This window comes from Tenrec ecaudatus, chromosome 11, assembly GCF_050624435.1.
Source record: "Tenrec ecaudatus isolate mTenEca1 chromosome 11, mTenEca1.hap1, whole genome shotgun sequence".
NCBI classification, from domain to species: Eukaryota; Metazoa; Chordata; class Mammalia; order Afrosoricida; family Tenrecidae; genus Tenrec; species Tenrec ecaudatus.
This window is the reverse complement of record NC_134540.1, coordinates 75,501,134-75,526,698: the sequence shown is the minus strand read 5'-3', so window position 1 is coordinate 75,526,698 and position 25,565 is coordinate 75,501,134. Positions and strand designations below refer to the sequence as shown.

The 25,565-nt window shown below is 46.5% G+C and overlaps 1 protein-coding gene and 1 non-coding gene across 51 annotated transcripts in view; both read right to left on the bottom strand.

Annotated features, from left to right (window-relative positions):
* Positions 1 to 5,847: 5,847 nt before the first annotated feature.
* LOC142461968 (U7 small nuclear RNA) lies at positions 5,848 to 5,910 on the bottom strand. Its single transcript, XR_012787125.1, has one exon. It is a non-coding gene; the product is annotated as a U7 small nuclear RNA (small nuclear RNA).
* A 9,191-nt stretch (positions 5,911 to 15,101) lies between these two features.
* The window catches only part of MAP4K4 (mitogen-activated protein kinase kinase kinase kinase 4), a 200,881-nt gene continuing 190,417 nt past the window's right edge, over positions 15,102 to 25,565 (bottom strand). For 28 of the 50 annotated variants that reach the window (XM_075563274.1, XM_075563283.1, XM_075563308.1 and 25 more), the window contains 6 exons: positions 25,019 to 25,153; positions 22,673 to 22,773; positions 21,080 to 21,229; positions 20,402 to 20,561; positions 20,034 to 20,173; positions 15,102 to 18,528 (listed from right to left, as the gene is read on the bottom strand). In XM_075563274.1, the coding sequence (XP_075419389.1) occupies positions 18,445 to 18,528; positions 20,034 to 20,173; positions 20,402 to 20,561; positions 21,080 to 21,229; positions 22,673 to 22,773; positions 25,019 to 25,153 (770 nt within the window). In that variant the 3' untranslated portion in view covers positions 15,102 to 18,444. Of the gene's footprint in view, positions 18,529 to 20,033; positions 20,174 to 20,401; positions 20,562 to 21,055; positions 21,230 to 22,672; positions 22,774 to 25,018; positions 25,154 to 25,565 lie in introns of all 50 variants that reach the window. The other 22 variants (XM_075563270.1, XM_075563272.1, XM_075563273.1 and 19 more) reach the window with 1 other exon arrangement.

The following is a 25,565-nucleotide window of genomic DNA, read 5'->3' as shown; positions in this document are numbered from 1 at the left end:
AGGGAAACCGAGCTGATTCCAGGAACCCAAGTGGAAGGTGAATTATGAGTGACGAGTGCAACGAATGTATAAGGGTGCTTTGCTCATTTGATGTATGTACAGATTGTGATAAGAGCCTTATGAGCCCCAATAAAAAGATTAAAAAAAAAGAAAATGATTAAGGCAAAGAATGTACGGATGTGCTTTATACAATTGATGTATGTATATGTATGGATTGTGATAAGAGTTGTATGAGCCCCTAATAAAATGTTAAAAAAAAAAAAGAAAGAAAGAATAAGTCGGGGCAGAGTGCTTCTTGCAGGCAAGGATGGCATGACTTCACCTTTCATACTTTAGACATACAGTCAGAAGAGACAAGTCCCATGAGAGGGATATCGTGCTTGGTAAAATGAATAGGCAGGAAACAGGAAGACCTTCAAAGAGATCGGCTGACACAGTGGCTGCAACAATGGGTTCAGGCACAGGCACAATTATGAAGATGGTGCGGGACCATGCCGTGATTCCTTCTGTTGTGTTGTGCACAGGATCCGAACCAACTCAATGGCACCTAACAACAACAACAGGAAATGAAGGTCCCCAATGCTTTACTCCATCCACATAAGTATAGTCGTCTCTGCTCTGAGAGGGCGGCTCTTCCTCGGTCATCTTTTGAGTGCCTTCTGACCTGAGGGGCTCATCTTTCAGCGCTACATCGGACAATATTCCATTGCTATTCATGCTGTTCTCGGTAGCTATCAATGATCTGATGCCATCAGTAAGATTTTCAGTAGAGAATTCCTCAGCATTGGACAGGCTATTGCTTCTTCATACTCAGTTCTTAGTCTGGAAGCTAAGCTATAACCTTTTGACTTTAGGGAATCCTGCTAGTGGTTGAAATACTAATGAGATAGCTTCCAGCATCACAGCAACATGCAAGCCACCAGAGAACCACAAACTGACAAATGGTATTGTAGCTCCATAGAAAATCTTAAAACCATGTCAAATTATCCTTCCCATTTTTGTATTGCCTTTTTGTTTCAAAATTGTTTTTCATGGCTCTAACTCCTTTGCCTTTATATACCCTGGAATAAGCTTGTCTATAGCTACAAAATTCTTGCTGCTATTTTGCTAGGAATAACATTAAAGCTATAGCTTTTGGAGAAATTGACACCTTCATTACGTCAAATTTTTCAATCCAATAATATGGCAGCTTTCTCCATTTATATAAATATCTTATTGCTTTCATTGGTATTTTAGAGTTTTCAGCAAACAAGTTTCCTCCTAGACTTGTGTGGTAGTTACATAATCTGCTGTCAATTTGAGAATATTGAAAGTGAAGGAGTGGAGTTTAGACTGTCAATCAGGTCGCAGCTTGATGCCCTCATGTGGAGCTATTAAAGAGATACATAGCTCTCTGAAGGCGGGACACAGACACACTCCCTGCAAGGCTATCCTGTGGAGAAGACGCATGGAGCTAGAGCCCTGGAGCTGAAGGAGACCTGTGCCTGAGCTGAGGTGCTTCCTCTGTCACTGCATGTGTTGCATGAGCCTGAAGAGGAATGTATAGATAGGTATTGGACATATGGGCTAATATCAGACTTATGGACTTGGTCTGGACTGGGATCTTTTCTCAATATTCAATTGTTCATGGATATAAAGCTCCTTTGTACACACAGGAGTGTCCATGAATTTGTTTCTCTAGTCTGCCCAGACTAACACAGCTTGTAGGACAGAAGGTAACTTTGTGGCTTTTTGTGTCGGTTTCCACATATTCGTTGCTAGTATATAGGAACACATTTGTTTTTCTGGTGTTGGTTTTGGATTCTGAAACCTTCCTTGACACATTTGCTTAGTAGATCTAGTTTGAAAACTATGAATATATTTAGTTGTAGGGCTAAAAAGCTATCCCTTACTGGTATGTTTTTGGTATCATTCAACGAATTGTATCATTCAATGAATTCGTCTATTTTATCAAATATGTCGAATTAATGTTTGTAAAGTTTTTCCTCTGTGTTCCCTTATTATTATCAAGGTTAATTACTGGATCTGGCTGCTGAATCTGCAGGAATATCTAATTTATTTTTGATATTGGTAATTTGTGTTTTCTCTCTGTGTCCATTTTGTTAGAGGTATGTCCGTTTTATCAGTCTCTTCAAAGAACTAGACCTTTTCCTCCATTGATTTTCTCTCTTTTTAATATCTTGATAGATTGACCTTCCTAAATCATAAATAACATAAAATAAAAAATAAGGGCTTATTTTTTCCTTTGTTTCTAATTTCTTGAGTTAACACCAAGTTAATAAGTTTAAATCCTTCTACTTTCTAAATGTAAGCATTTAGCGCTGTAAATTTCCCTCACAACATGCTTTAACTATGACTCACATATTTTGGATTTATATTTAATTCAGTATATTTTTGTTATTTTTTGGATTACTCAGATGTGTTATTTTCCGGTTGTTTAGTTATTTTTTCTTACCATCTTTTAATGAACTCAAGCTTGACATTATATGTTCAGAGAACAAATTCGAGGATTTAAATTATTGTAAATTTGCTGACATTTTTTATGACCCAAAATATGAAGTAATTTGGTGAATGTTCTATGAGGGCATGAAAATATTGTATGGTCTGCTATGGTGGACAGCATGTTGCATGTACGTCAATGATACCATGCTATATAGTGTGGTTAAATTCTTCCAATTTTTTCCTTCTTGTTTTTCTGTGTAGTAGTTCTATCAGTTTCTGATTGTTGCTGAAATTCCAGTGACAATCGTGGGTTTGCCTGTTTTTCTATTCAGTGCTGTCATTTTTTTTTTGCTTTAAGTGTAAGGAGGCCATTTTGTTGTTGTTTTTTTCATACATACATATTTAAAATCTGTCTTCTTGTATTAATCCTTTTATTTTTAGGTAACATCTCACTCTTATTGTTAGGTAATGTCTCACTTTGTTTCTAATAATTGTCTTTGCTCTTAAGTATATTTTATTGAATATAAATAGTCATCCCATTACGTTGATTAATGTCTGCATGGTATCATTTTTCCCCCAAAACCAAGAGCCTTAGCTATTTATTAAGCTTGATGTGGAAGCATGAAAACCAAGGAAGAAATCAGATTGTTTGCCAATACAAGTTCAAATGACCAGATGGGGGCAAAAGTCTAATGCAACTCAGCACGATGTGAGCCTGGGCAAGTGCAGCGTTCGTGCGTGCCCTCCCTCAGGGGCCTCCCTGCAGGCCCAGCTTGGCTCTTCTCCAATATCTTCTCTTGGAGTTGTACCTGATCTTATTACCGGTTTTCATTTTAATCCTTTGGGGAATAGGCCAATTCTGCTTCTGTTTCTTGGCCAGGAATCTCCTGGTTGCTGCCAGACCCCTGGAGATGCACCTACTGCCATTGGATCCTCAAGACTGCTCCCACTGGCCAGTGATCTTCCTGCATTCTGCATCATTGCACATGGCTTCGGAAGTCTGAAGAGAGAGTTATGGACTATTATCAGACTTATGGATTGCATTGGTCTGGGGCAGGATGTTTTCTTGATGTACAATTACATCTTGATCTAAAGCTCTTTCTTACACATCTATGAATCTCTGGAAATGTTTCTCTAGTTAACCCCGTCTAGCACAACTATCTTATCATGCTTTTAATGTCTACATAGTTTGTAGTGGTGACCTTCCTTTAATTCTTGACAATGATAATTTGTGTCATTTCTCCGTTGATTTTCTAAGTGTAGATAGAGGTTTATCTTCTTTCCACATAAGAAACCACATTTTGGGAGGGGTTTATTTCATCTACTTTCCCAGGATTCTTTTTATATTTTCAATTTCACTGATTTGTTGCTATTGTTCCTGTCCTTATTATTTCTGCCCTTTTGTTTGCTCTGGATTTAATTTACCCCTATCTTTCTGGTTTCATGGGGGGAGGGGGAGGGGGCGGTAGAAGAAACTTGATTATTTTCTAATATAAGCATAGTGGTAGGTTCATAGTCTGTGGTCAATTGAGGACTTAAGAGTGAAGGGTGTAGTTTAGTCTGTCAATCAGGTTGCAGCTTGATGACCTCATTTGGAGGTTCCCAGGGGATAAATCGCTTGCTGGAGGTGGGACCACACAGACACTTCCTGCGAGACATTACTGATGATGAGCCTGATGGAGCTATGCTGATTCAGCCAGAGCCCTGGAGTTGGAAAGCCACATGGAGACCCACGCCAGCGCTGAGATGCTTCCACTGCCACTGGATCCAGACTTTTCACCCAGTGGCCTGTGATCTTTTTCTGCATCCAGCACCATTGCAGGTGCTGCATGAGTCTGAAGAAGAATTTATAGACTGGTCATGGACATATGGGCTAATGGTGGATCTATGTACTTGACCTGGACCCTGTTTGGATATTTTCTCAATATTCAATTGCTCTTATATATAAAGCTTTTTCTTACACATGAGTGTCTATGAATTTGTTTCTCTAGTCAATCCTGACTAACACAAGCATGAATGCAAAATACTTTTAGTTAAATTCTGCTTTTCCAATATCCCTTCATAACAAAACTTTTAGCAAGTTTGGACTAGAATGGAGCTAACTGATCCTGATTTTAAAAATCTATAAGACAGCTACAGTCAGCATAATATTAAATGATAAAGGATGGAATGCTTTCCCTTTTAGTTAAGGGACAAGTGTGCTCACTCTCCATTCTCATTCAGCATTGGAAGATACATTTTAACCAGTCTAATAAACCAAGATATTGAAATAAAAGGAACAGACATTCAATGAGAAGAAACAAAATTTTCCCTATTTCTAGAACACGTGGTTATCTACACAGAACGCCCAAGGACTGTGTAAGAAAACTTCCTAGAAAGAGACGGTTCAGCAAGGTTACAGGATGTAAGGTCAGTGTAATCAGCCACACCCCTCTATGAAAAACAAAATAAATTCTTGGAAACTTAAATGGAAAACATAATACCATTTAAAAGTACAATTGCGCCCAAAATAAAATTGTTAGAACTAGATCTAGCAAAACATGCACGTGCTGTGCACGCTTAACACGACAACATGCTAATGAAATGAATCAAACATCAAAGTAACTGAAGAGAGATGCTACGTTCCTTAGTACTGGAAGCCTCAGGTAACAAAGACGCCAGTTCCTCCCAAATAATCACATGCAGTTCTGAAGTGGGAATGAGGATTTGTTTTGGTAGATATATAAAAATATGTGTGTAAGCTTACTGGAAAGGCCCAAGCACTGCAATAGCTAAAAAGATCATTGAAAAAAATATCTACGGTAGAAAGGCTCATTCTAGATGGTATGAAGATTTCCTACGTAGCTCTGGTCATCACAATGGTGCGGTGTTGCTGGCAGCATTCCCAGAGAGCAATAGACGAGGAGAGGCAGGATCCCGGCATCACCTGTGAGCACTTCCCTTTTCTCTAGGATTTGGCCCCTCAAGTCCTGTCTGCATTGGCATTTCTCCAGTGCTCTCAAGTAAATGTTTTATTTTAGAATTTTTAATTGCTCTTTGGGAGCTGAAGCATGCTTTCTGTCATTACCCGACTTTATAAAATACATAAATAAAAACCTGCCAACAGAAAACAAACAAAAAAAAGTCAGTAGACAGCCTGACAGTCAAAGTTCAGAAAAATCCATAAACAAGTAGAAAGACAATTTCAGTAACTTTAAATGAAAGATGAGGAGAGAATATTAAGACAAAAATTCCATTCAATTTAACAGATTTTTAGAACATTTGACATATCAAAATTAGCAGAGTGAAATAATAGGAAAATAATGTCCCAACGTCAGTCGCCACACTTCGGATTGAGAAAGTTACTGAACGTCAAGTAGGATATATATTTCTTGTTTTTGTTAAATAACTGCTGTACTGGTGTGTGGGAGTTTTTTGGGAAAACCAGAAAACCTGCTAGACAAATTCTAAAAGTAGGCTATATTTTTAAAGATGCAATAAATTTAAGAAAACTCATGATTATTCAGAACACCAGCGATAAAGGAAAATCCTGGGTCCTTTCAGAGAGGAAAAAGCATACACGACCAGAGGATAAGAATCACACTGGTTCTTCAAGTTCTAGGAACAATGCGTGTTCGTTGGAAATTTTCCTCCTCTAGGAGACAGAACAAATATAAACAGTTTGAGAAAGAAAAGGGCCGGCAGTGGACCCTTCATGCCCCCATCCTGAGGAAGTTACTCAAAGATGTGCTGCAAAAAATAAGGAAGGAACACAGGAAAGATGAGGAAGTAGAATCTAGAAACCGTTGCATGAAGCTAGGGAAGGAAGCGCCAGGACGAGCGCTGGTCAGCAGTCCTAGAGAGCAGCCCCTTCAGGCTGGAGGAGGAAGTGGCAATGTCTAGGAAGGGCGGTTCTAGGAAAACTGGGTTGCCTTCTGTTGCCGGTGCTCTCTAGTGGGACACTGTTCCAGGTGGAACGTTAGAGGAGAACACAGAATATCATGGAAAACATGCCATTAAGAAATCCTGGTTAAACCATTAAGCATGGTTTGAGCAATGCGCAGAATATAGGAAATGAGAATCCATTTAATCCAGATACCAGAAACACCCTTCCGCTTATGGCACAAAGGTCACACCATGTGCCTGTAATTCAGGACCTTGCATCTTACCAGACCGCTAACCAGGAAAAGAATATGTAGCGTTAGTCTCAACTAAATTTTAAAAAATCGATTTTCCACTTCAATAATCAGCCTATAGCGAAGCATGGAACACTCGAATGTGCTAACACAACAGAAATGAAAGGATATCAAATTTGAAATTGTTTAAAAAAATAATAAAATTATAAAGATACCATTATGGATTGGATTCTATCTCCCCGAAAATATGTGTTATCAAGCTTCAAACCACTATGCCCGTGGATAGAGCTCATTTGGGAATGAGTTCCCTTGTTGTGTTACTGGATTAGTACAGGGCATACCTTGAGTCAGTCTCTTTGGGGACGTAAAAGAGGCAGTGACGGGATGAGACAGGCACCACAGTACAGGAAGATGGCCCAGAAGCAGGGGCTCCAAAGAGACAAGGACCTTCGCCCAAAGGTTTCCCTACCACTGGCACAATGAATTCAAATCTCCAGCCTCTGGACTGTCAGAAAACATTTATGCTCATTTTTCTGTTTTTTAAAGCCAATCACTTGTGATATTTTGGTAATAGCGATCCTAGTAACTAAGAATTATTTGAGGTGCAGAAGATGAAAAGAAATGGTAACGGGCAACCTATGGTGCTAGTGCCCGCATCTTGCCCTGTGAGGAATGAACACATACTAACACAATGGGCTGAGGCGGCCTGGTGGTGGAGTGGTTGTGTGTTGGCCTGTGACCCACACGGGCAGCAGTTGAAAGCACCAGCAGCTCTGCGAGAGAAAGACTGGGATTTCTACTCCCATAACCAGTTAAAGTGTCAGACACCCTCAACGGGGTCACGACGAGTCAGCATTGACTCCACGGCAGCAAGTTTATTTTTGGCTTTGGGAATAAATTTGTCCATGAACGTCTTTGGAACAATCTGAGGATAATGGGGTGAAAGAATATACCAAAAATGGCCATAAATTGATAAAATTTTGAGCAGGGATGATTGCAGGGGCAACGAGCAATACAAGATGAACCATGCTCCCAGAGGACTCTGGGAGTGAACCTTAGCACCTGATTGAGCAGTGACTTCAGCCAGGAATCTCTTCACTAGTACAAAGCAATCCCATCGATCATAGATATGTTTTTTCCTGACTCCTTCCACATGTTCTTGCACATCGGTACTAAGTATATGAACTCACATGCCACACTGTCCTGCAAGGACCTCTGCTATGTAACAGCTGATTTTGGGCTATGGTGAGATGTCTCAGGAGCTCTGAACTGATTAATTCTGGTTCCACCCGAGACAGACTGGAGCAGAATCTACAATTTAACAAGATCCCAATCACCTGAAACTAGGTAAACAAATCCACAGAAACATGTGTAAGAGTTTTATATAAAGGGTATATATAAAGGGTGACCATTAAGAAAGCACCCCAACCCAGGGCTGTCCAAGCCCATAAGTCCAATATTAACCCATATGTCTGACACCAACTACAAAGTCCTCCTCCATCTCACAAAACACGTAATGACACCGAATGCAGGAAGAAAACTGAATCAGTGTGTGTAAGCATCCCAGCCCCGGCAGGGGTCTCCACATGGCTGCTCCAGCACCCATGGCTGCATCAGGGTAGGTCCATGTGGCTTCTCCTTAGGAATGCCTTGCAGGAGTGAGCCTTGCCTGCTGAAGCAGGGAACTGGCTAAGGCAGCCGCACCCTGGTGCAAGAGACCTGAGAACTCGAAAGACAAGGCTCACAGAGCCATTTATCTCTCTGCCCTTCAATTAACCCCACATGTTTATCGGCCAGGTTGGCGCAATAAACCTTAACTATCTCAGGACTATCTGCTCCCATAAAAATCTGATCTGGGAAACCCTATGGAGCAGTTGTCCGCTGTCCTTTGGGATGGCTATGAGTTGGATTCCACTGGACTGCAGAGAGGGGTCTGCCAAAGCAAATTCCCAGCAGAGGGGTCAACCCAAAATGACTGGATAGGAAACCTGAATTTCTGGTCCTGACCTGCAAATTCCCTAATATCTAGTCCATCCACTCTGGCTTGTTCTCTTTTTCATTTTTTGGAAGAGTCTAGCCTGTGGGCTTTGGATTCCGCTCCTGGCCTGCTGGGGTGCAGCAGTGATGGGGGATGGGGTCCATCGTTTTGATTACTTTTGTACTTGTTTAAAATGTTGCATAATAAAGCTTAGCATGAGAAGTGTTCTAAGTTTATTATTTCCTATACACTGTGAACCTGAGGCTTATAGTGATTACAAGTTGGCTTGTTAACCACAATCAGCAGTTCAAAACCACCAGCTGCTCCATGGGAGAAAGATGAGGCTTTCTACTCCTAAAGAGTTAAGTCTCAGAAACTTACAGGGACAGTTCTGTCTTACAGGGTCACCATGAGTCGGAGTTGACTCAATGGCAGTGAATTTTGTTTGGGAGTTTTTGACGAAGTAGGTATGAATTTGATTCACGGCACTCAGCGCAAGGAGTGGCAAGTTGATATTTTTAAATCAGATACAATCTGTCCCAAGCCCCACTGGTTACGATTCAGAGAAATTAAACCCTGTTTGGAGTATGGCCTTTTCTCTAGAACTAAGAATTTTTTTGAAACTGGTTGTGGTAGCAAGTGTGCAATACTGCTTGATGTGATTGAACTATGGAATGAAATGAAATATTAGCTCCTAATAAAATGGTTTTTTGGGGGGAGGGATCTTTGGGGTCCATGCACCATGTGAAACAGGAGATAGCTGTTCTCCTATCTTTAGTCTATGGAGATACTCACTGTTCAAGCTTGAAGAAGCTACTCGAATGGGCTTCTTTGGCTCTGTTTCCTCACTCTGCTTCTCATACTCACTTCCAACGATGCATTTCATCTCTTCCACGGTCCAGGAACACGAGACCGGAGCAGGTCTTCACTAGCAGAACTGCGTCCACACTGGACCTCTTCACCAGGGGATCTGCTCTTTCAGGGAACCCCGCCCCACTCTTCCCCCACTGGGTGTGAACTCTCTCACGGAAATCTTGGCAGTAGATTGTCTTCCAATTACTTGGAAACATGTGCTTTAGAGCCCAGAAATGCAAAACCCACAAGATAGCCCAAGGCCAGGAAACCGAAATTCCAAAGGCAAAGAAAGGTCTGACTGACCTGGGGTGGGAACCACCATGCAAGCTGTAGGCATCTCTCCCCCAGCTGAGGGGCACCCCAAAATATATCCACGACAACACACACACAGAACTGCAATTTTGCAATAAGGCTTGGGAGGTGTGGGCGAAGGAATAGCCTCTCTCCTCTGAAGTTCTCTTGGCTTCTATCTGATCTTGGAACTCAGTTGTTGACTTCGTTTATGCATTTTCCTAGGTTGTCGGGCACTGTGACTCTGCCCACTGGCTTCCAATCTAACTGGGAAAGAGCATTGAATTCCCCAGGGAGCACCTGGGCTTGCCGGACTCAGCAGTGGATAGAAGGGTGCTTTATATGGTTTTCCCAAGGCCCTGGTTCCCACACTTTTACCAGCACTTTCCATAATGGTCCTACAGTGGTTCTGAATGTGTGGCCCACAGATGAGGCAGCACCACCTCCTGACATGTAAGAAACTCCGGGGGTGAGGAGCAGAATGTTTAACAAATCCCCCTGGGATCAGCATGCTCAAGGCTCAAATATCGATCGCTTTTAGAACCTTTTCCAGGGGGCCCTGGTGGCATAGTGGTTAAGCGTTGGGCTGCTAACTTCCAGGTCAGCAGTTCAAAACCACTAGCCGGGGACTGGGCTTTCTACTCCCGTAAAGACTTGCAGTCTCAGAAACCCAGAGGCGGCACTACCCTGTCCTACAGGGTCACCAGGAGCCATTGTTGAGTCCATGGCGATGACGGATGACAGAGCCTCTACATAGGAGCTGTGGAAGACACACGAGACTGCTCACCACAAGGCCTGTGGTTTGAACCCACCAGTTGCTCCACAGTCCTGTAAATATTTCGCCCCGGAATCCTGAGAGACCGTTTTACTGAGTCCGACAGGGTCGCTGGGAGTCAGAATGGATTTGGTTGCAGTGAGAAGTGGCTTTGCTTCCATCCACTCGTGCACAGGACTGGCTGCCTACGCATCAGCCCCGGGAGAGGAAGGCAACCTCGCAGTTTGTCTGTCTGACCTGAGCCCTGCTGCGCAGTCCTTGTCGGTTTTCCTAAGTCCTCATCATGTACTTCTGAGCAAGATCAGGTCACAATAGTACAGTGATTCTAGGAAGCAAGTCCACCAACAAGTTAGCCATGCAGCAGAGGCCTAACCAGCTTTTTTGGACAGTGATGCCGGTGTCTGAAACCTGTCACACGCACTGCTAGTAACGGTCTTCTGTAACTTCTAGCACACACTGTACCCCATTTTCAGAGTCACCTGATGAGCCAACTCCCCTACTCTTCCCCAAAGGGCATGCCTATGATTGTACTCAGGACAGAGTGGTTGCTCAATTATTTCCCACTGACCAAAATGTCATGAAGTTCCCAGAAGTTTACAAACACCTACACTTCCTCAATGGTGTACCCTCCCAGGGAAGTGTGAGGGGACACTCAGAAGGTCTTCCAGGGGGCAGCATTGAAATGTCCCAGTGCTGGCCAGAAAAGGGAAGGCCTTTGAGAGATATTAACAGCTACATCAGCAAGACCAGCTTCCGTGTCCGGTCCTATGGGCCAGCACGCCCTAGAGGCGACAACCTGAGTACCGTAGGCCTGGGACACACCAAGACCCCTGCGAGCCTCACCCTTTCCTTCATTGGTGGCTCGCTCTGCATAGGTAGGCAGAGTCTGTGTGTGCAGACCTGGCAGAATGCCCCCCCAGTGCACAACCTGACACGCATAACTGACCCGCGGAGCCCTGGGAGTCCAGTGATTGATCATGTGACTGCTAACCAAGAGGTCAGGCTGCTAACAGAAAGCTCAGCAGGTCAAACCTACCAGACGCGGCGGGGGAAGGATGCTGGGTGCCTTTCATAAGGATTGTAACCTTGCAAACCCATAGTTCCACTCTGGTACTGCTTTGAGCCAAGCTCCATCTGACCTCAGCAATGATATTCTTTGTTCCGTGACCTCTTCTGAATCCGGTCTGAACCTCTGGAAGTTCCCAGTGAAGGAACTGCTATAACCATTGTTGGAAGATCTTCAGCAAAATTTTACTTCCGTGCATTATCAATCATATCGTTCTATAGTTGGAGCCTTCTGTGGGGTCACCTTTCTTTGGAATGGTACACATATGGATCTCCTCCAGTCAGCTGGCCATGTAGCTGTCTTCCAAACTTCATGGTGTAGGTGTTTCCGTGCATCTTCAGCTTGCTCAAAGATTTCAAGTGGGACACCATCACTCCCGGAGCCTTGTTTTCCACTAATGCATCCAACGGGCCTTGAAGCTGCCCCTTCGACGCTGTTCGTTCTTGCTCCGAACCGCTGGAGTGGTGGGATGTCAGCTAGTTCTTGGTGAGGCTGACTCTGTGGTTACCCATCTTCTCCTGATGTTTCCTGCAGCATCCACTATGTTGTCCAGACTCTCTCAAGGTCGCAACTTCAGGCTTGACCTCAGGCTAAGGTGTGGTGGACATGTTCTTCCCTTTGGGTTTTCCGCGTCTTTGCACATTTCACTGTATTTGGCTTCGTCTTTTTGAGCTGCTCTCTGAACATTTCAGTTCAGCTGTTTGACCCTTTCTTCCACTTGCTTTAGCTACGCTACCATGAGGAGCAAATGTCCATGGTTATAATCACGGGTAAGAGGGAATTCTGTTCTGCTCATACTGGATTTGTCACCTGTGTCTCCACCTTGTTGCTGCTGGGTGCTGTGGAGTTGGGTTCCACTCGGAGACCCCGCGTACCAGAGGCGGCAGCACTGCCCGGACCTGCGCACACGGTGCCGCTCCGTCTCGTTGAAGGCCTTCCTTTTTGCTCCCGTTTTTTACCACGCATGATGTCCTTCTCCAGAGACGGAGCCCTCCTGACATGTAGTCTCCCCCTTACTGGAGGGTGCGAATCAAGTCACCACGCGGTTTTCCCTAGGGTTTCCCTAGGGATATGGTCTGCCGGAGACAAAACCACACCCCCATCAAAGTCATGCCTGTGTGTAATCATAAGTGGGGACAGAGGAGCAGAGGGAGACGCCAGGGAAGCAGGTTCTTTCTGAGATCCTTGCCTTGAGCGACAGAGGCAGCGAAGGCCACGCCACGCCATGACCAGAGCTGAGGCAAAGCGCTCCGGAGACAGAAGAGGGCAGTGCTCAGACGATGGAGCAGAACAGCAGTGCGCTTCCTGGCCATGGAGGGAGAAGCCAAAGGACCAAGTGGCTGAGGGAAAAGGATACACAGCCTTGGCTGCTGGCTGAGAAGTTGCTGTGGAGTGATGAAAAACCATGTCCTCACATCGTCTGATCCTGCCTTGTGGCAACCTGCTAACTTCCCTAATAACCCCACTAAGGGTGAGCAGTCGGAGTTCTGTGTGGCCTTTGCACGGATGATTGAACCCAGCAGAGGTCAAATGTCATGGGAAGAACAGGTGCTGTCAGGGCAGGACCAAGAATGATGGAGGGTGGACACACGTCTGACTTCCGTGTGGCAGCGCTGGCCAGGGCTGGCATGGAGATTCCTCCTTGCGCAGCCAGGGGGCGGCTGTGGCCTCTATACTGTTTTCTCAACACTACTTTGCTCTAGAAAACAGGGCATCCACTTTCCCTTGGGTGAAGCATGGACGCGATCTACTTAAACTAGTAGCTTGTAGAGGGCACAATGTTGTGGTGTCCTTTAACGCAGGGGTGGGTAATGGTAGGGCCGAGGGCCATAGGAGGCCTGCGAAATAACCAACACCACAGAGCATCACGTACCACACCAGAGAAGCCGCTCCACTCATCACATGACCCAGCCAAACTCCCGGCACTGAGGTGATTACAGCCCAGAGACCCTACGGGACAGACAGACAGAACGGCCTGTGCTTCCAACAGAAAGCCCATCTCTCCCGCAGAGGACCGGGTTTCAAACAGCTGACCCGCTAGGTAGCAGCCCAGCACGTTACTACTCCATCAGGGCTCCCCAGCCATTAGGGGAGTTAAACACCTGGTTACATATAGCAGGCAAATATTTAATTGGATAATGTTGTATGGCCTGAGGATGGTTATAATACCCAAATAACCCTTGGCAGAAAAAAGGTCCCCTGCCCCTGCTTTAATGTGGCACCGAGGTGGCGGGCTGGTGTCCGTTAGAGTCACTTTATCCTGGCGGATTCCTTCCTGTGAAATGCCAGCCAGTGGAGGGACCACTGGAGCAGGCAGAACTAGTCACAGGCTAGTCACAGCTCACTCCCTGCTGTCGTGTCTAATCACACATGGCAGCCACACACCCCAAGGAGGAACCACACACTCACCGGAGGCCCTGGTTTCCCCACTTCTTGAGTCGAGAAGTTAACATAACACAATAAAAACGGCATAAAGGAGTTAGCTTATTAGTTTCAGCCGATCAAGATGCAGCAAGGGCTTCAGAGCGGGCAGCTCGGACGACCGGTGTCCCCAGCTAGGGCTCAGCCGAGTGTCCCAATGCTGACCGGCCCCGGCCACATCCAGGGACCTCACACGGATGGAGAGCCGATTATACTCTCGAGCGCTTACGAGCCAACTATCTCTGGGTAACACACAAGTGGTCCAGACCCCTGAGCGGAACAGCTACTCTCTCGCGCTCTCTCTCTCACGAGTCAAAATCTACTCACCGGCAAGTGGCACAAACCAATTTGCGAAAGGCTTACAGGTGACCCTTGAATAAAGCAGGGCTTCTCCCATGGCCTTCCGGTTGACTGACTCACAGCAACGTGATGGGCAGGGCAGAGTGGCCCCGGTGGGCTTCCCAGGCTGTCCATCTGCACAGGAGCAGTGTCCTTCCTCTCAGGAGCAGCAGGTGGGCTTGCACTGCTGTTCATAGTTTCCGTTTGGGAAACTCTGTAGGGGACCCCGGGTCTTTCTCCCGACGCAGCTGCTGACCTTGCACATGACAGCTCGACATGAGCCAGCGCCCCTTTACCACAGGGGCTCGGGGCCCCACGCCTCGCGTGTAATTTAGTGGGCCCTTGGCCAATGTGCGTTTGAACGGCGCGGGCCAAGCCCATTTGGCCCGAGATTTTCCCCTTGCCATCGCAGGGAGCTCGAAGGTTGCAAGTGCCACGCAACGCTCCTCACCTCCCCGCCCCCGAGGGGTTTCTTTCCAGTTAACGCTAGCTGCCCCCTCACCGCCCCCACCGGCTGGGCTTCCACAGTGCGGACCCTAGGTCCAAGTGTCTCTGTACCTCAACCGCCCCGACGTCAGTGGGCTCGGCTTTGTACCACCACCCACCCCTTCACGCTCAACTTCTTTTGGCTTCAGAACCGTGGCGTCTGGGAACTCCGGACAAATGTCTGTGGCTTCCCCAGCCTGTGCCTGGTGGTCTGTCCCTCGGGTCCCCCGGGCCCACTGAAGACCACAGAAGAGTGTGCCGGAAATGAGGCTCCTACCAGACAGCACGCCAACTGAGGGATAGGAACACACTTGAAACTCAAGCCACGTGAAATCGGTGCCACTTTTACTTTATTTAAGGGGGAAAAAGGAGGGAGGGACAACAGTAATTTTCATAATACACAGAAGACAAGTTAGCACTGCGCCCAAAATCAAGTAAGAGCCGAGTGTGTACTTGCCACCAGCCTGCTTTGCAGCTCTCTGATTAGTAAATTTAATGCAGTTTATCATTTGTATGACTATTGAGCAAATTTATAATGGGCAGGATTAGGAAATCACCAGAAGTGTACTATAGAGCCTACGACGAAACCTAAATAATGCATTAAAAAAAATCACTTAAAATAAACCATAAATTATGTGATGCACATTAGTGTAACAAAACCATTTTGTTGTAAACATTTTCTCCAACATCATGTGTGCATGAGGGACCAAAGTAAAAACACTGCACTCGTTACAGAAAGGGTTAACTCGGAGGTCAATACACAAGGGCACTGGTTATTAAAGCTCTGACTAAGCCGAGAGACATACTTGTGTTTTTGAGGCGCACAGATTTGGTAAGAGTTCAATGTTCTGTATATAATAGTTTTGCCATAATACTGTTTTATTTTTGTCATTCTGCCACCTTGGCACTTCTGTGGAAAAGTCACTACCCTGTGGGGGATGGGGTACAGGGGTGGGGAATGGAGGGGTGTGTGTGTGGGGGGGGCATTCCTTCTGTAGAAGAATCTGAAATTTCAACAGCTCACAGTTTTTCTCGGAGGAACCCCACCCCCTACTCTGGCTGCCTGCATCAGGGGGGCCACGCAATCTGGTGTACCTGACAGGGCCATGAAGAGCCTGGACTAAACCGGATGAGTGAAGCATCACTAGGAACTCCAGCCTACGTGTGCAGCAAGTGAAGTCCACCAAGTAAGTCCACCTCAAACCCCAAGAGTGCCAACTGGGGACCTCCTCACTTGAGGCTCCACCCCACCGCCGTAGCCCTGTGAGGGAAATCCAGAGTGGGTCAAGGTCTAACATCATCTGCAGGACACCGCTTCTGGGCTTACACACAATGAATGGCCGGACTGGGGGTCAGGCTAAGGATGCCACCTTGCCACACCCTCTCCCCGCACCATGATTTTACCAGAAATCTTAGACACCTGCCCTTTTCTTTCTAAAGCCATGGGAGGGGGCCACCATGCCGGAGCGGTCCAGAGACGCACGCCTGCTTCATCTTCCCACCACATACGTGTGCACTTGCGCTACAGAAAACCCTCGGCAACTCTGGCCTGTTCCACACCCTTCGAAAGGTGGGATTAACTGGGAAAGAACCAGTCCTTTCAGGGCTGGCCATCGGCACTACTCTGAATCCGTCTTCTGGAAGGGGGAAAGGGGCTGGGAGACACACAGTCTCCATGTCTCCCCCCAAAGTCCGTAAAGCGTTTGCTCTTCTCTGTGTTCAGCAGCGACTGTGCTTATGTGTGCGCATGTTTACTTGCTGTCTGAGAGCTCAACCGCGAGCCTTTGGCAGCACTGCTGAGCAGAGGGGGGGGGGGCACAAGAGCACTGAGAATGGAGGCCAAATGTGCCAGGCAGCTGGGCCCAGGTTTGGCAAAGAGATGCCAATGACTGCTAAGGGCAGGGGAGGGGCCAACAGAACCTCTCCGCCCCCGCCCTGCCTGTCCCAAAAAAAAACCCCACAACAAAGACGCCATGCTTCTGTCTGGTGAATGAACAGCTCTGAGCGGCCCTCGCGCAATGCAGGATGGTGGGACTGCAACTCGCCCGGTGAGCTCATCCGGCCACTGCGCTCCTCAGAGGACTTGAGAGATGACCATGAAGCCATGACACAAATTCTTACTGAAGACATTTATTACAGATGTCATGGACATTTTCATAAAGGAAAATGAGTTTTAAAACAATGAAAGAACGAGAGCAGGTGAGAGCGTGCGGAAGAGCTGGGCCTTGGGCTACCATACTGTGCACACAGGGCAGACGCCGTCTGATGAAGAGGAGCGGTATTCACTACATTCGTGAGATAGTTTTAGGGCACGGCAGTCTCCAAAAAGGGAGCTGCCCCTGCCACCCCTCCCCCCACAGAGAAATGGTTCCTACCGCACTTAACAGCTTTGTGGGGCGATTCTAACGTGACCACCTGTAGGCTACCCAACCCCTGCACTCAGGAGGATTTGTGCTGTAGGTCTCCATCGCCCACCAGCCCTGCTGTCAATCTGGTACAAACGCAGCTCTCTGCTCAACAAGAAAGCACACTGCCCACGTCTGCGTTATAAGGCCATCCGGCTCTTTCTCCATCCTCTGCATGGAGAGTTTTCCTCCTGTCTGCTAAGAACTGTGACAAAGTAACAGGCAAACCTCAACTGGATAGTTTTGGTTTAAGATTATATCGAACATGAATGTTTCCCTCTCCAAAAAAACAGTATAAACTAAACCACCTCTTAATGCGTTAAAAACAATGAGGTAGGCAAAATAATAATAATAAATCTGTGGTTGGGAATTTTCTTCTTCTGCAAGTGCAGACTGGGGCAAAAATGTCGCTGCACTTCCAGGTTTAAACAAAAATTAAACCTTCACAGAGGCAGTGCTAACATGATGACAGGATGAAGTTCTGGTCGGTCAACAAAATGCGCAACTTTTCGCTTTCTTTTTTAAAAGAACCATTTGAACAAGATTTAGGCAAAACCTGGTACACAGAAAATGACTGTCGTTCTTGGCCAGGCCAAAATAAAAAAGTCCAATAAACAAAATGGGACCCCCTCAACCCACCCGCCCCGCCTCCCAAGCCCCACCCACAAAAAAGTTATCCTAGTAACTGCGTCTTTCACATTTTATAAATATTAACTTCTTAAACCTGCACCTTCTTCTTTGTCCACATATTGTCACATTACAAAAAAAAAAAAGAAATGTCAATTAAATACATTGTTAATGTTACTATATTAAATCTGCTCTCCGCTTCAGCCAGCTTCCCATCCCACCACGTTGCACCTCCTTGTGCCCACACTTGCGGTCAAACCAACAGCATGTTCATCGTCTCCACCTTCAGACACCCACAAGACAGAGGCGCCCAGAGACAAGGAATTCTGGAGCTCAGGGCCAGGTGTCTGCTCTGTAGGCTGATGCTCAATCCCCAACGCGTATAGCACCTGATGGTAGAATCCGAACAGCACCAGCTGCCTTGCAGCCTTGATTTATTTTTGAGTAAGGAGCGGGAGAGAGCGGGTGGTCAGCCGGTGAGAGAAGGGGGAAAAAGAGAGGAGAGGAAGGGCCCAGCGCGGGAGACCTGCGCACACAGCTGTCTTGGACTGCGCCGGGGCAGTCGGAGCTCCAGTTGCAAGGGATTCCAAGTTCTCAGGATCTTGAAGACTCCGGAGGCCAGCGCTCCTCCGATCACCCCGCTTCTACCAGCTCAGAAGAGAAGTCCTGCCCAAGGTCATGAAATACACCTGACTGCTGCCACCAGACCGGACCGAGGCAAAGAACACCTGCAGAGGGAGAGAGAAGGGCAGAGGGGGCTGAGCAAGGGGCCCTGGGATTCCCGAGGGCGGTGCCCCGCAACACCTCCCTGTCCGGGAAACTTAAAACCTCAAAGAGCCAGGCGTCACCATTTATGGCCAACGTTTACTACAACTAAGAGCTAACTCCTGGTCACAAGAGAGCTCTGAATGCAACCGCCGTTTCTGCAAACAGGCTCTTCCTTTGCGGCTCTGCTGTGCAAATCTTTCAAGCGATGTGGGAAAATCCCACAGCAACGGGAAGACTCTCCAGCAGCCTCATGTTCTCCTTCAAAAATTAGGCTGTAGGACATCACCTACCTCGCTTGACACTACGGACAAAGTAAAACTTGAGGAAGGATTAAAAAAAACTCAAACACTGAAATCTGATATACTGGGGAAAGCCGGCAAGATCCTGCCCATCCACAGAGCGCGGTCTTGGGAGACGGGGTGTAGTCGGACCGCTGCCACTGAGGCGAGTGGCAGAGGGGCAGCTCCTGTGTTTGGTGTGGCTGCGCACGCAGGACTGGCCGCCAGAGGCAGGGATGTAGCTGGGACGATGGCTTGCAGTGTGAGGTAAGAGATGGAAGTCTTTTTAAGAGGCCAGAGCCTAAACATGTACTGCGCAGTCTCCGGCAGAAAGACATGCCTTGACCCAGCTGGACCGGAGCACGAGATGGTTGTACTCGTTAAAAACTCAGCTGCACAACTGATGTCCTTCCCACAGCAGGCCGAGGTAGGTCCACGACCTTGGGCATCTACCTGACCCCTTCACTCCAAGCCGGTTTGGGGAGGAACTCACAGGAAGTGAGTAGCCCCTGAAGACGACCAAGTTGTGGCCAGTTTTGAAAAAGCCAAGGCTTGCCCTCAGGCCTCAGCGGCAGGTGCTGGTGTTTTTTGGCCTCAGATGATTTCTATCACTGGATGTTTAGGATGGGCAAACTAAGAAGCTAATTCTGTGCGCCAAAGGCAGACTCACAAGTGGTATCATTCTGATACCTGTGGGGGGAGAGAAGCCATTCACTCCCCCCAAGTTGCCCGGGCAGGTCCTTCTCCCCAGGAACAAGCCCGTGTGCACCACGCAGGGAGAGGGTCCAGAGGAAGTTTTGAAGAAACACTGGCAATCGACTCTGAGAAATCAGAGGATGGAGACCTGAAAGGGGGTTGGCTCGCCCCGAGTCCAAATCGACTCGATGGCAACTGGCTTATTATTCTCCCAAGTGATCCCTAAACTAAACACAGGCTAACCCAGTCCACCTGCTGAGGTTTACAAGCACACAAAAGCCCCACCTCCACAACCTCCTGGCAAAGAAAAAAAATTAAAATATATCCCAAATTCCCATCAATATACCTGAAAAACCATCTCTAAAAAGTCCCTTGATGAACCTATTTCAGAATCTATTGAAACTCCAAGGAAAGGCTCCGCCTTATCCCAAGGATCACGAGCCACCGGGGTAAGAGCCAGTGGGAACCGAGAGCAAGCTGAAGCCATTTACCTTGTCGTTACGTTCACATAAGAACTTTAGCCTTTGAGCCCTTTTGTGCATAAACACACCGTCCAAGTGACCGGTTTCCACAGATCGGATCTCTATGGCCTTCTCTCCCCAGCCCATAGTCTGATTGGATCGAATATAAGCTGGAGGGAAAGGGAAAAATGCCCATGGTTACAGAAAAGAAACCGACATGCCAAGATGCTGCCTGTGTCACACGCAGGGAATACAGTGGAGGGATTCGAAAAGTAAGCAGATAAAAGTTCATCATCTTTCAATTCAATCCCCCCCCACAACACTGATGAAGCCCCCCTCGTACACCAAGAGATGTAACGTTAGAGAAGGGTGTCCACTGTTGCCGGCCTGGCACCTACCTACAGATGTCGGCATCTCTCCCCACTGCAGAACCACATCCTTGGTGATCCTCCCGTATGTATTCACATAAACCCCTTCATCTTCGTAACACACTAGAAGCTCCATCCCATCCGTGTTGGGGAGGATGATGATCGCATGGGGTTTGATGCTGCACTGGATCTACAGGAGAGGCACACGGGACAGGGAAGCATGGCTGTGGTTCTTTCCTGCCCAGCACACGTGCCCAGGAAGACCACGTTGGCGAATGCAGTGCCGCCATATGCCTGGTGACAAGCACGGCTATGGCGTAACATTTTGGAGATCCTATGAGCGACAGACCCCTAAGTGTATCTTTACCACATCACATACTCTGCTGAGCCTAAAATAGACACGATCCTGGGCTCTACTTGAGAGAAGTTACATTCTTAGAACCATTCCCAGCCCAGGAACCTGCCAGCAACCGCCCGCCATTTGTCCCGTGTTAGTCAAAGCAAAGGCTTCATAGAATGGGGAAAGTGAATTTCTACTTGTGCCAGAATGTGGACCTCTTCAAAGTGGCGTGTCTTTGAGATACTCACCCCCACATCACAGGGAAGTGAGGAATCCCTGCTTGTGTTAGTTTACTAAGCAGAGCAGAGAAACAAGTCAAAACAAAATGAAGCCAGTCAACCAACCATAGAGCGTGGGTTCTTTCTTACGTGTGTTGGTAGATAAATGTCATAGACCGATCCGGAGTCCACGTCAACGGCATGGAACCCAGCACAGGAGCCATAGATTACTTTCAACCTCTGGCCTTCCTCAACAGTGAGATCCACCAGTAATGGCTTATGCAACAACTCTCCAAAGGACTGCAAAGAAGCAATCGAGAGAAGAGGTAAATAGTAAACACAACTTATTTATCATTGTACTCGCAGCTGCTGGGAGTAAAAGTCAGTTTTGCTTCATCTTGTATCGGTGTGTCTGCTCTGGAAGCCCTCTTCTTCCGGATCGCCCCAGCAAAGCCAGGAACTCTGGCCGGTGGCTTACTGCTTGGCGCTTTGTCCCGATCAGAAAATGTGTGAGAGCCAATCATTCAAATGCAGACCATGGAAACAGAGAAGTTGTGTTCGTGACACACTGGGAACCCCGTAGTCACTGCTTCCCGCACCACAGACGGTTGACTAGTACCATATGGTGACTGAAGGCCGCCGTGCTGGCACAGCCTGTTCAGGACAGGGCCGTCTCAGAATACGCAGTTTACCGGATGGCAATGATGGATGCAGAAGCAGAGTAAAACGGATAACTTGGATGTCTAGGAACCAACTAGTATGGTAGCCGGTCCAGGAAAGATCTTAAAACCTGATCCCAGAAGCTAAATGTTCTTTTACAACCAAATAGTTTGAGTCAAGAGCACTAACCACAACGTAGCTGTGCTGTGGTTTTTCACACAAATATCCTAACTGCATTTCCAGCGTCCCTGTGGATTTAGCCCATCGAAGTATGTAAATTTTTCTAAGCTACTAATGCTCATCCTTAAACACATAAGCAGACAAAACCCTCCAAGTCCAAGACAGACTACAATTGTGACCTTGCTCTATCACCCTGCACTCCAACGGCCTCGGAGGCTGTTTAGGATCTTGTGCTTAGCATTTAGAAGTTATTTTATTAAATGATTTATATTAATTAAAGTCACAGTAACTACCACTTATAAAAATCATTCATGCATATTTAATGCAAACTCTAGATTATTAAAAAAGAAATAGTAAAATATTCCGATGAAATTGCTACCTACTATTTTCCCTATGAGCAAGTTTTTTTTCCCCTTAGAGCAAGTTTTTAACTTGCTTTTCCCATTCAACGTGTAATACATATTCTTTGTGCCATTTTATGTATTTTTTATTTTTAATTTATACTCAATTATCTAGCTACACTTTAAAGCTCCCTATTGTTAAATAACTTTCTATTATCAAAAACCTTTCTAACTCCTTAAACACAGGCCTCAGTTTAGGTGGCAGGTCTGCTTTATAAGCTAAATGGTGTTTTGCCTTTCCCTTTGGTAATGTGCATGAATCTCTGCCCAGCACCTAGCTCTTGTCTTCCCACTTGCTGAGGAAAGCCAGCACCTGAGCTAATTGTACAGAAACAAAAGAAAACAGGTCTTTAGAAATGGTCTCGCTTATGAAAAACGGAGTACACTAGCGCATAGCTTTTCTATTACTAAATCTGACGGGTCAGTGCTTTCACAGTCATGTCTTGGCTCTTGGTCACAACGAACATCGCGGATGATGCTTTTCGATGTATTTGGTTTATACCTTAAAGGCCATGAACTTGTGATATGGCTTGGGTGCCCACGCATAGACTTCCACAGAACTCTTCAAAGCAATTACCAGGAATTTGATTCTTTCATATTTTACTGAAAAATAAAAGAGAGAGAGGGCAGCACAGGTCAGTATCAACAATGGTCTCTTTGTTATTTCTTCCAGGAAGCTCCTCGGCACTTACACACACATTTCCTCTTAGTCTATTCAAAAACAACAGAAGAGGCCAATCCTGAGTTTCCTTTCCCAATGTGTTACTGCTTAAGCCAGGCTGTTCCCATCATGCTCAATGGAGCACTGGACTCAATTCTAATAGGAACTGAGGCTTTATTCCGGAATGGTTTCCCTAATGTTGCTAATCATCTTAGATGATGAAAACTTTATACTCAAGAACAAAGCCAGGCATGTAGCCCTCAGGTCTAGAGGGCTCGGTATTTCAAGTGGATAAGGGCATGAATAACCAGCCAATATTACTGATATAGAGTTGATTCTGACCCACACTGACCCTCTAGAACAGAGATGTGCCTTACGGGCCTCCGCGGCTGTAAGCGGCAGCCCCCTGCATCCTGCACCCTGGGAGCCAATGGTGGATTACAGCCAGCAGCTCAAAGTGCACTCCACCTTGCCACGAGGATCCTTACCGAGCCAAACAGGCTCGTGGCTAACAAAGTTCTTCCACGCAGCCTTGTGGAGCCCTGGCATGTACTAGTGCCACTGAAAACTAATTTTGAATTTTATTTAAGTGATTACATATTTAAACAGATCCCTGATCTTGGTGGCTACATGTCCGGCATGGGGGGCGGACGCGAACTGGATGGTTCTTTTCACCTGAAAAGCATGAAGAAAACAATGATCGAATCACATTACACGGTTGTATCTTTTGAAAATGCCCTGATTTGTCCTATAGGTTTCAAGACTGCTCTTTGATTCCTAAAGAAAATTCCGTTTGACTGAGCACGCCTGCCTCTGGCTCCCCCTGGAGGATTACCTAGTCAGGTGCACCCCCGTGTCTATGAGCTGTTTCATTCAACTTATGTCCAAAATGATTACAGTCAAACCTCAACAACAGAACAAAAATACTGGATGGAAACACAGAAGATCCTAGTGCCCAAGCCCCTAATGAGGGGTCAGCGCTGATTTCGAGCCTCACTGGGAAGCCCCAGTGTGAATACACCAGCACACCAGGGTGAGCAGTGTCCTGTCTGGGCTACCCACTATCCCAGGTCTCCAGGAACTGACTCTGGTTTACCTTTCATAAACACTGGGGGGGGGGGGGGGGGGAGAGCAAATACAATCAACATCAAGCATGTCTCTCAGCTGATCTAAGCAGGCTTAGGCGTGATTGTACATAGATAGACGGCTTTGTTCCCCCTTCCACGTACTGGTTCAAAGTCTCTCTATAAATTCTACCACATACAAACTTTCCCACAAAACTTCCATTTGGCCAAGATCCACAATCTCCTCTTTATGTTCATCATTAGCCCAGTATTTTGATTTTATTTCATCATATGCATGCCAAGGAGAGAGGGAAAAAACCAAAAAACCCACAGTGGCCTGGAGACGCCATGGGCTGGGCGGCTAAACGTGCCTACAGGCAGTCCCGGGGTTACAGGCAATGCTGTTCCTAAGAGGGTCTTTCTAGCTGAATGTCTAGGTACCTTGAAAGGGGTACTCGGTCAACTTCAGTATAAGAAAAGTCTGGAACCCTTTCAAACAATTTAGAAGCGGCATTTGCAGCAAGTAAAGGTGACTGAGCCGAGTGTTTGCAAATTATATAGCAAGAAATGGCCAATACACCCTGTCCTGGGGCCAGTGCTCCTCCCCAGGAGATGCTGTGCTAGTGAAGAGCCCAGCAGCTCCGCTCATGCCCACACTGCAGTGGACAAGCCACGCTTCTTAGCGTCAAACCCTCCGACACCTGTCTGTCAGGACTGCCTAGCATTCAGCCTCGTCTCCGTGGAGAAGATGCTGGGGGGATGGGGGGGCTACAGAAGGATTATGAATGTTGGCTTCAGTTTGGCACGGTTTTAACGGTTACCCTGACCCACACCTTAAAGAGAGGGACGTGGACTCTCAGAGAAGAGATGAAGAGACCCTCTCCAGATGAACGATGTGAAATGAGATGATGGGCAGAGTTGGGGCAGGAACGATCCACGTGCTGCACTCAGGGGTGCATGGACAGCAGTAAGACAGCGGCGAGATACCACGGATTACAAGGTGCTTAGAAACAACGTGTAAGAAAGGAGCCACAAATCCCACAAATCGAGTTAATGACCAGTTTCACACAACACGAGTGACATCCGAGAAAAACACTCCCCTTCTGACTCTCCTGGAACTTACCAACTTTATAGTGTACACATCCTTCCAAATCCCCCACGGTCGTCCAGCCCTGCTTCTTCTCCACTTCTGGGTCATTGTGAAGTATTTTGTTCCTTAACCAGGACAAGTAGTAGACCCGTAACTTATCCTTTTTGCCTGCAAAATAAATACAAATACTTAAAACACACACTGAAAACGAATTATCTTTAGCAGCAGTCGAGGATACAGAACCCCCACATATCAAGACAGGCTATCAACAAACGACAAAGGAATCCGAACAAACGCGCGATCGTACAACCAAGTTTCTACGGTGCGTTCACAGCGATGTCACCTGATCTCCAAAACCCTTTGAAGTAGCTATTTTGATTCCCTTGACAGATGGGGAAACGGAAAGTACAAAAAAACTTAAATAAATCACCCGTGTGACTTACAGGAGGCAAACAGCACATCGGGAGACAGGTGCAACTCAGCCCCCCATTCAAAACAAACAAACAAACAAACAAACGCATAGCTAGAATCTGTACAGACCCTGTTTTTGAAAGATAAAACCCAAAGGAACACAGGGCAA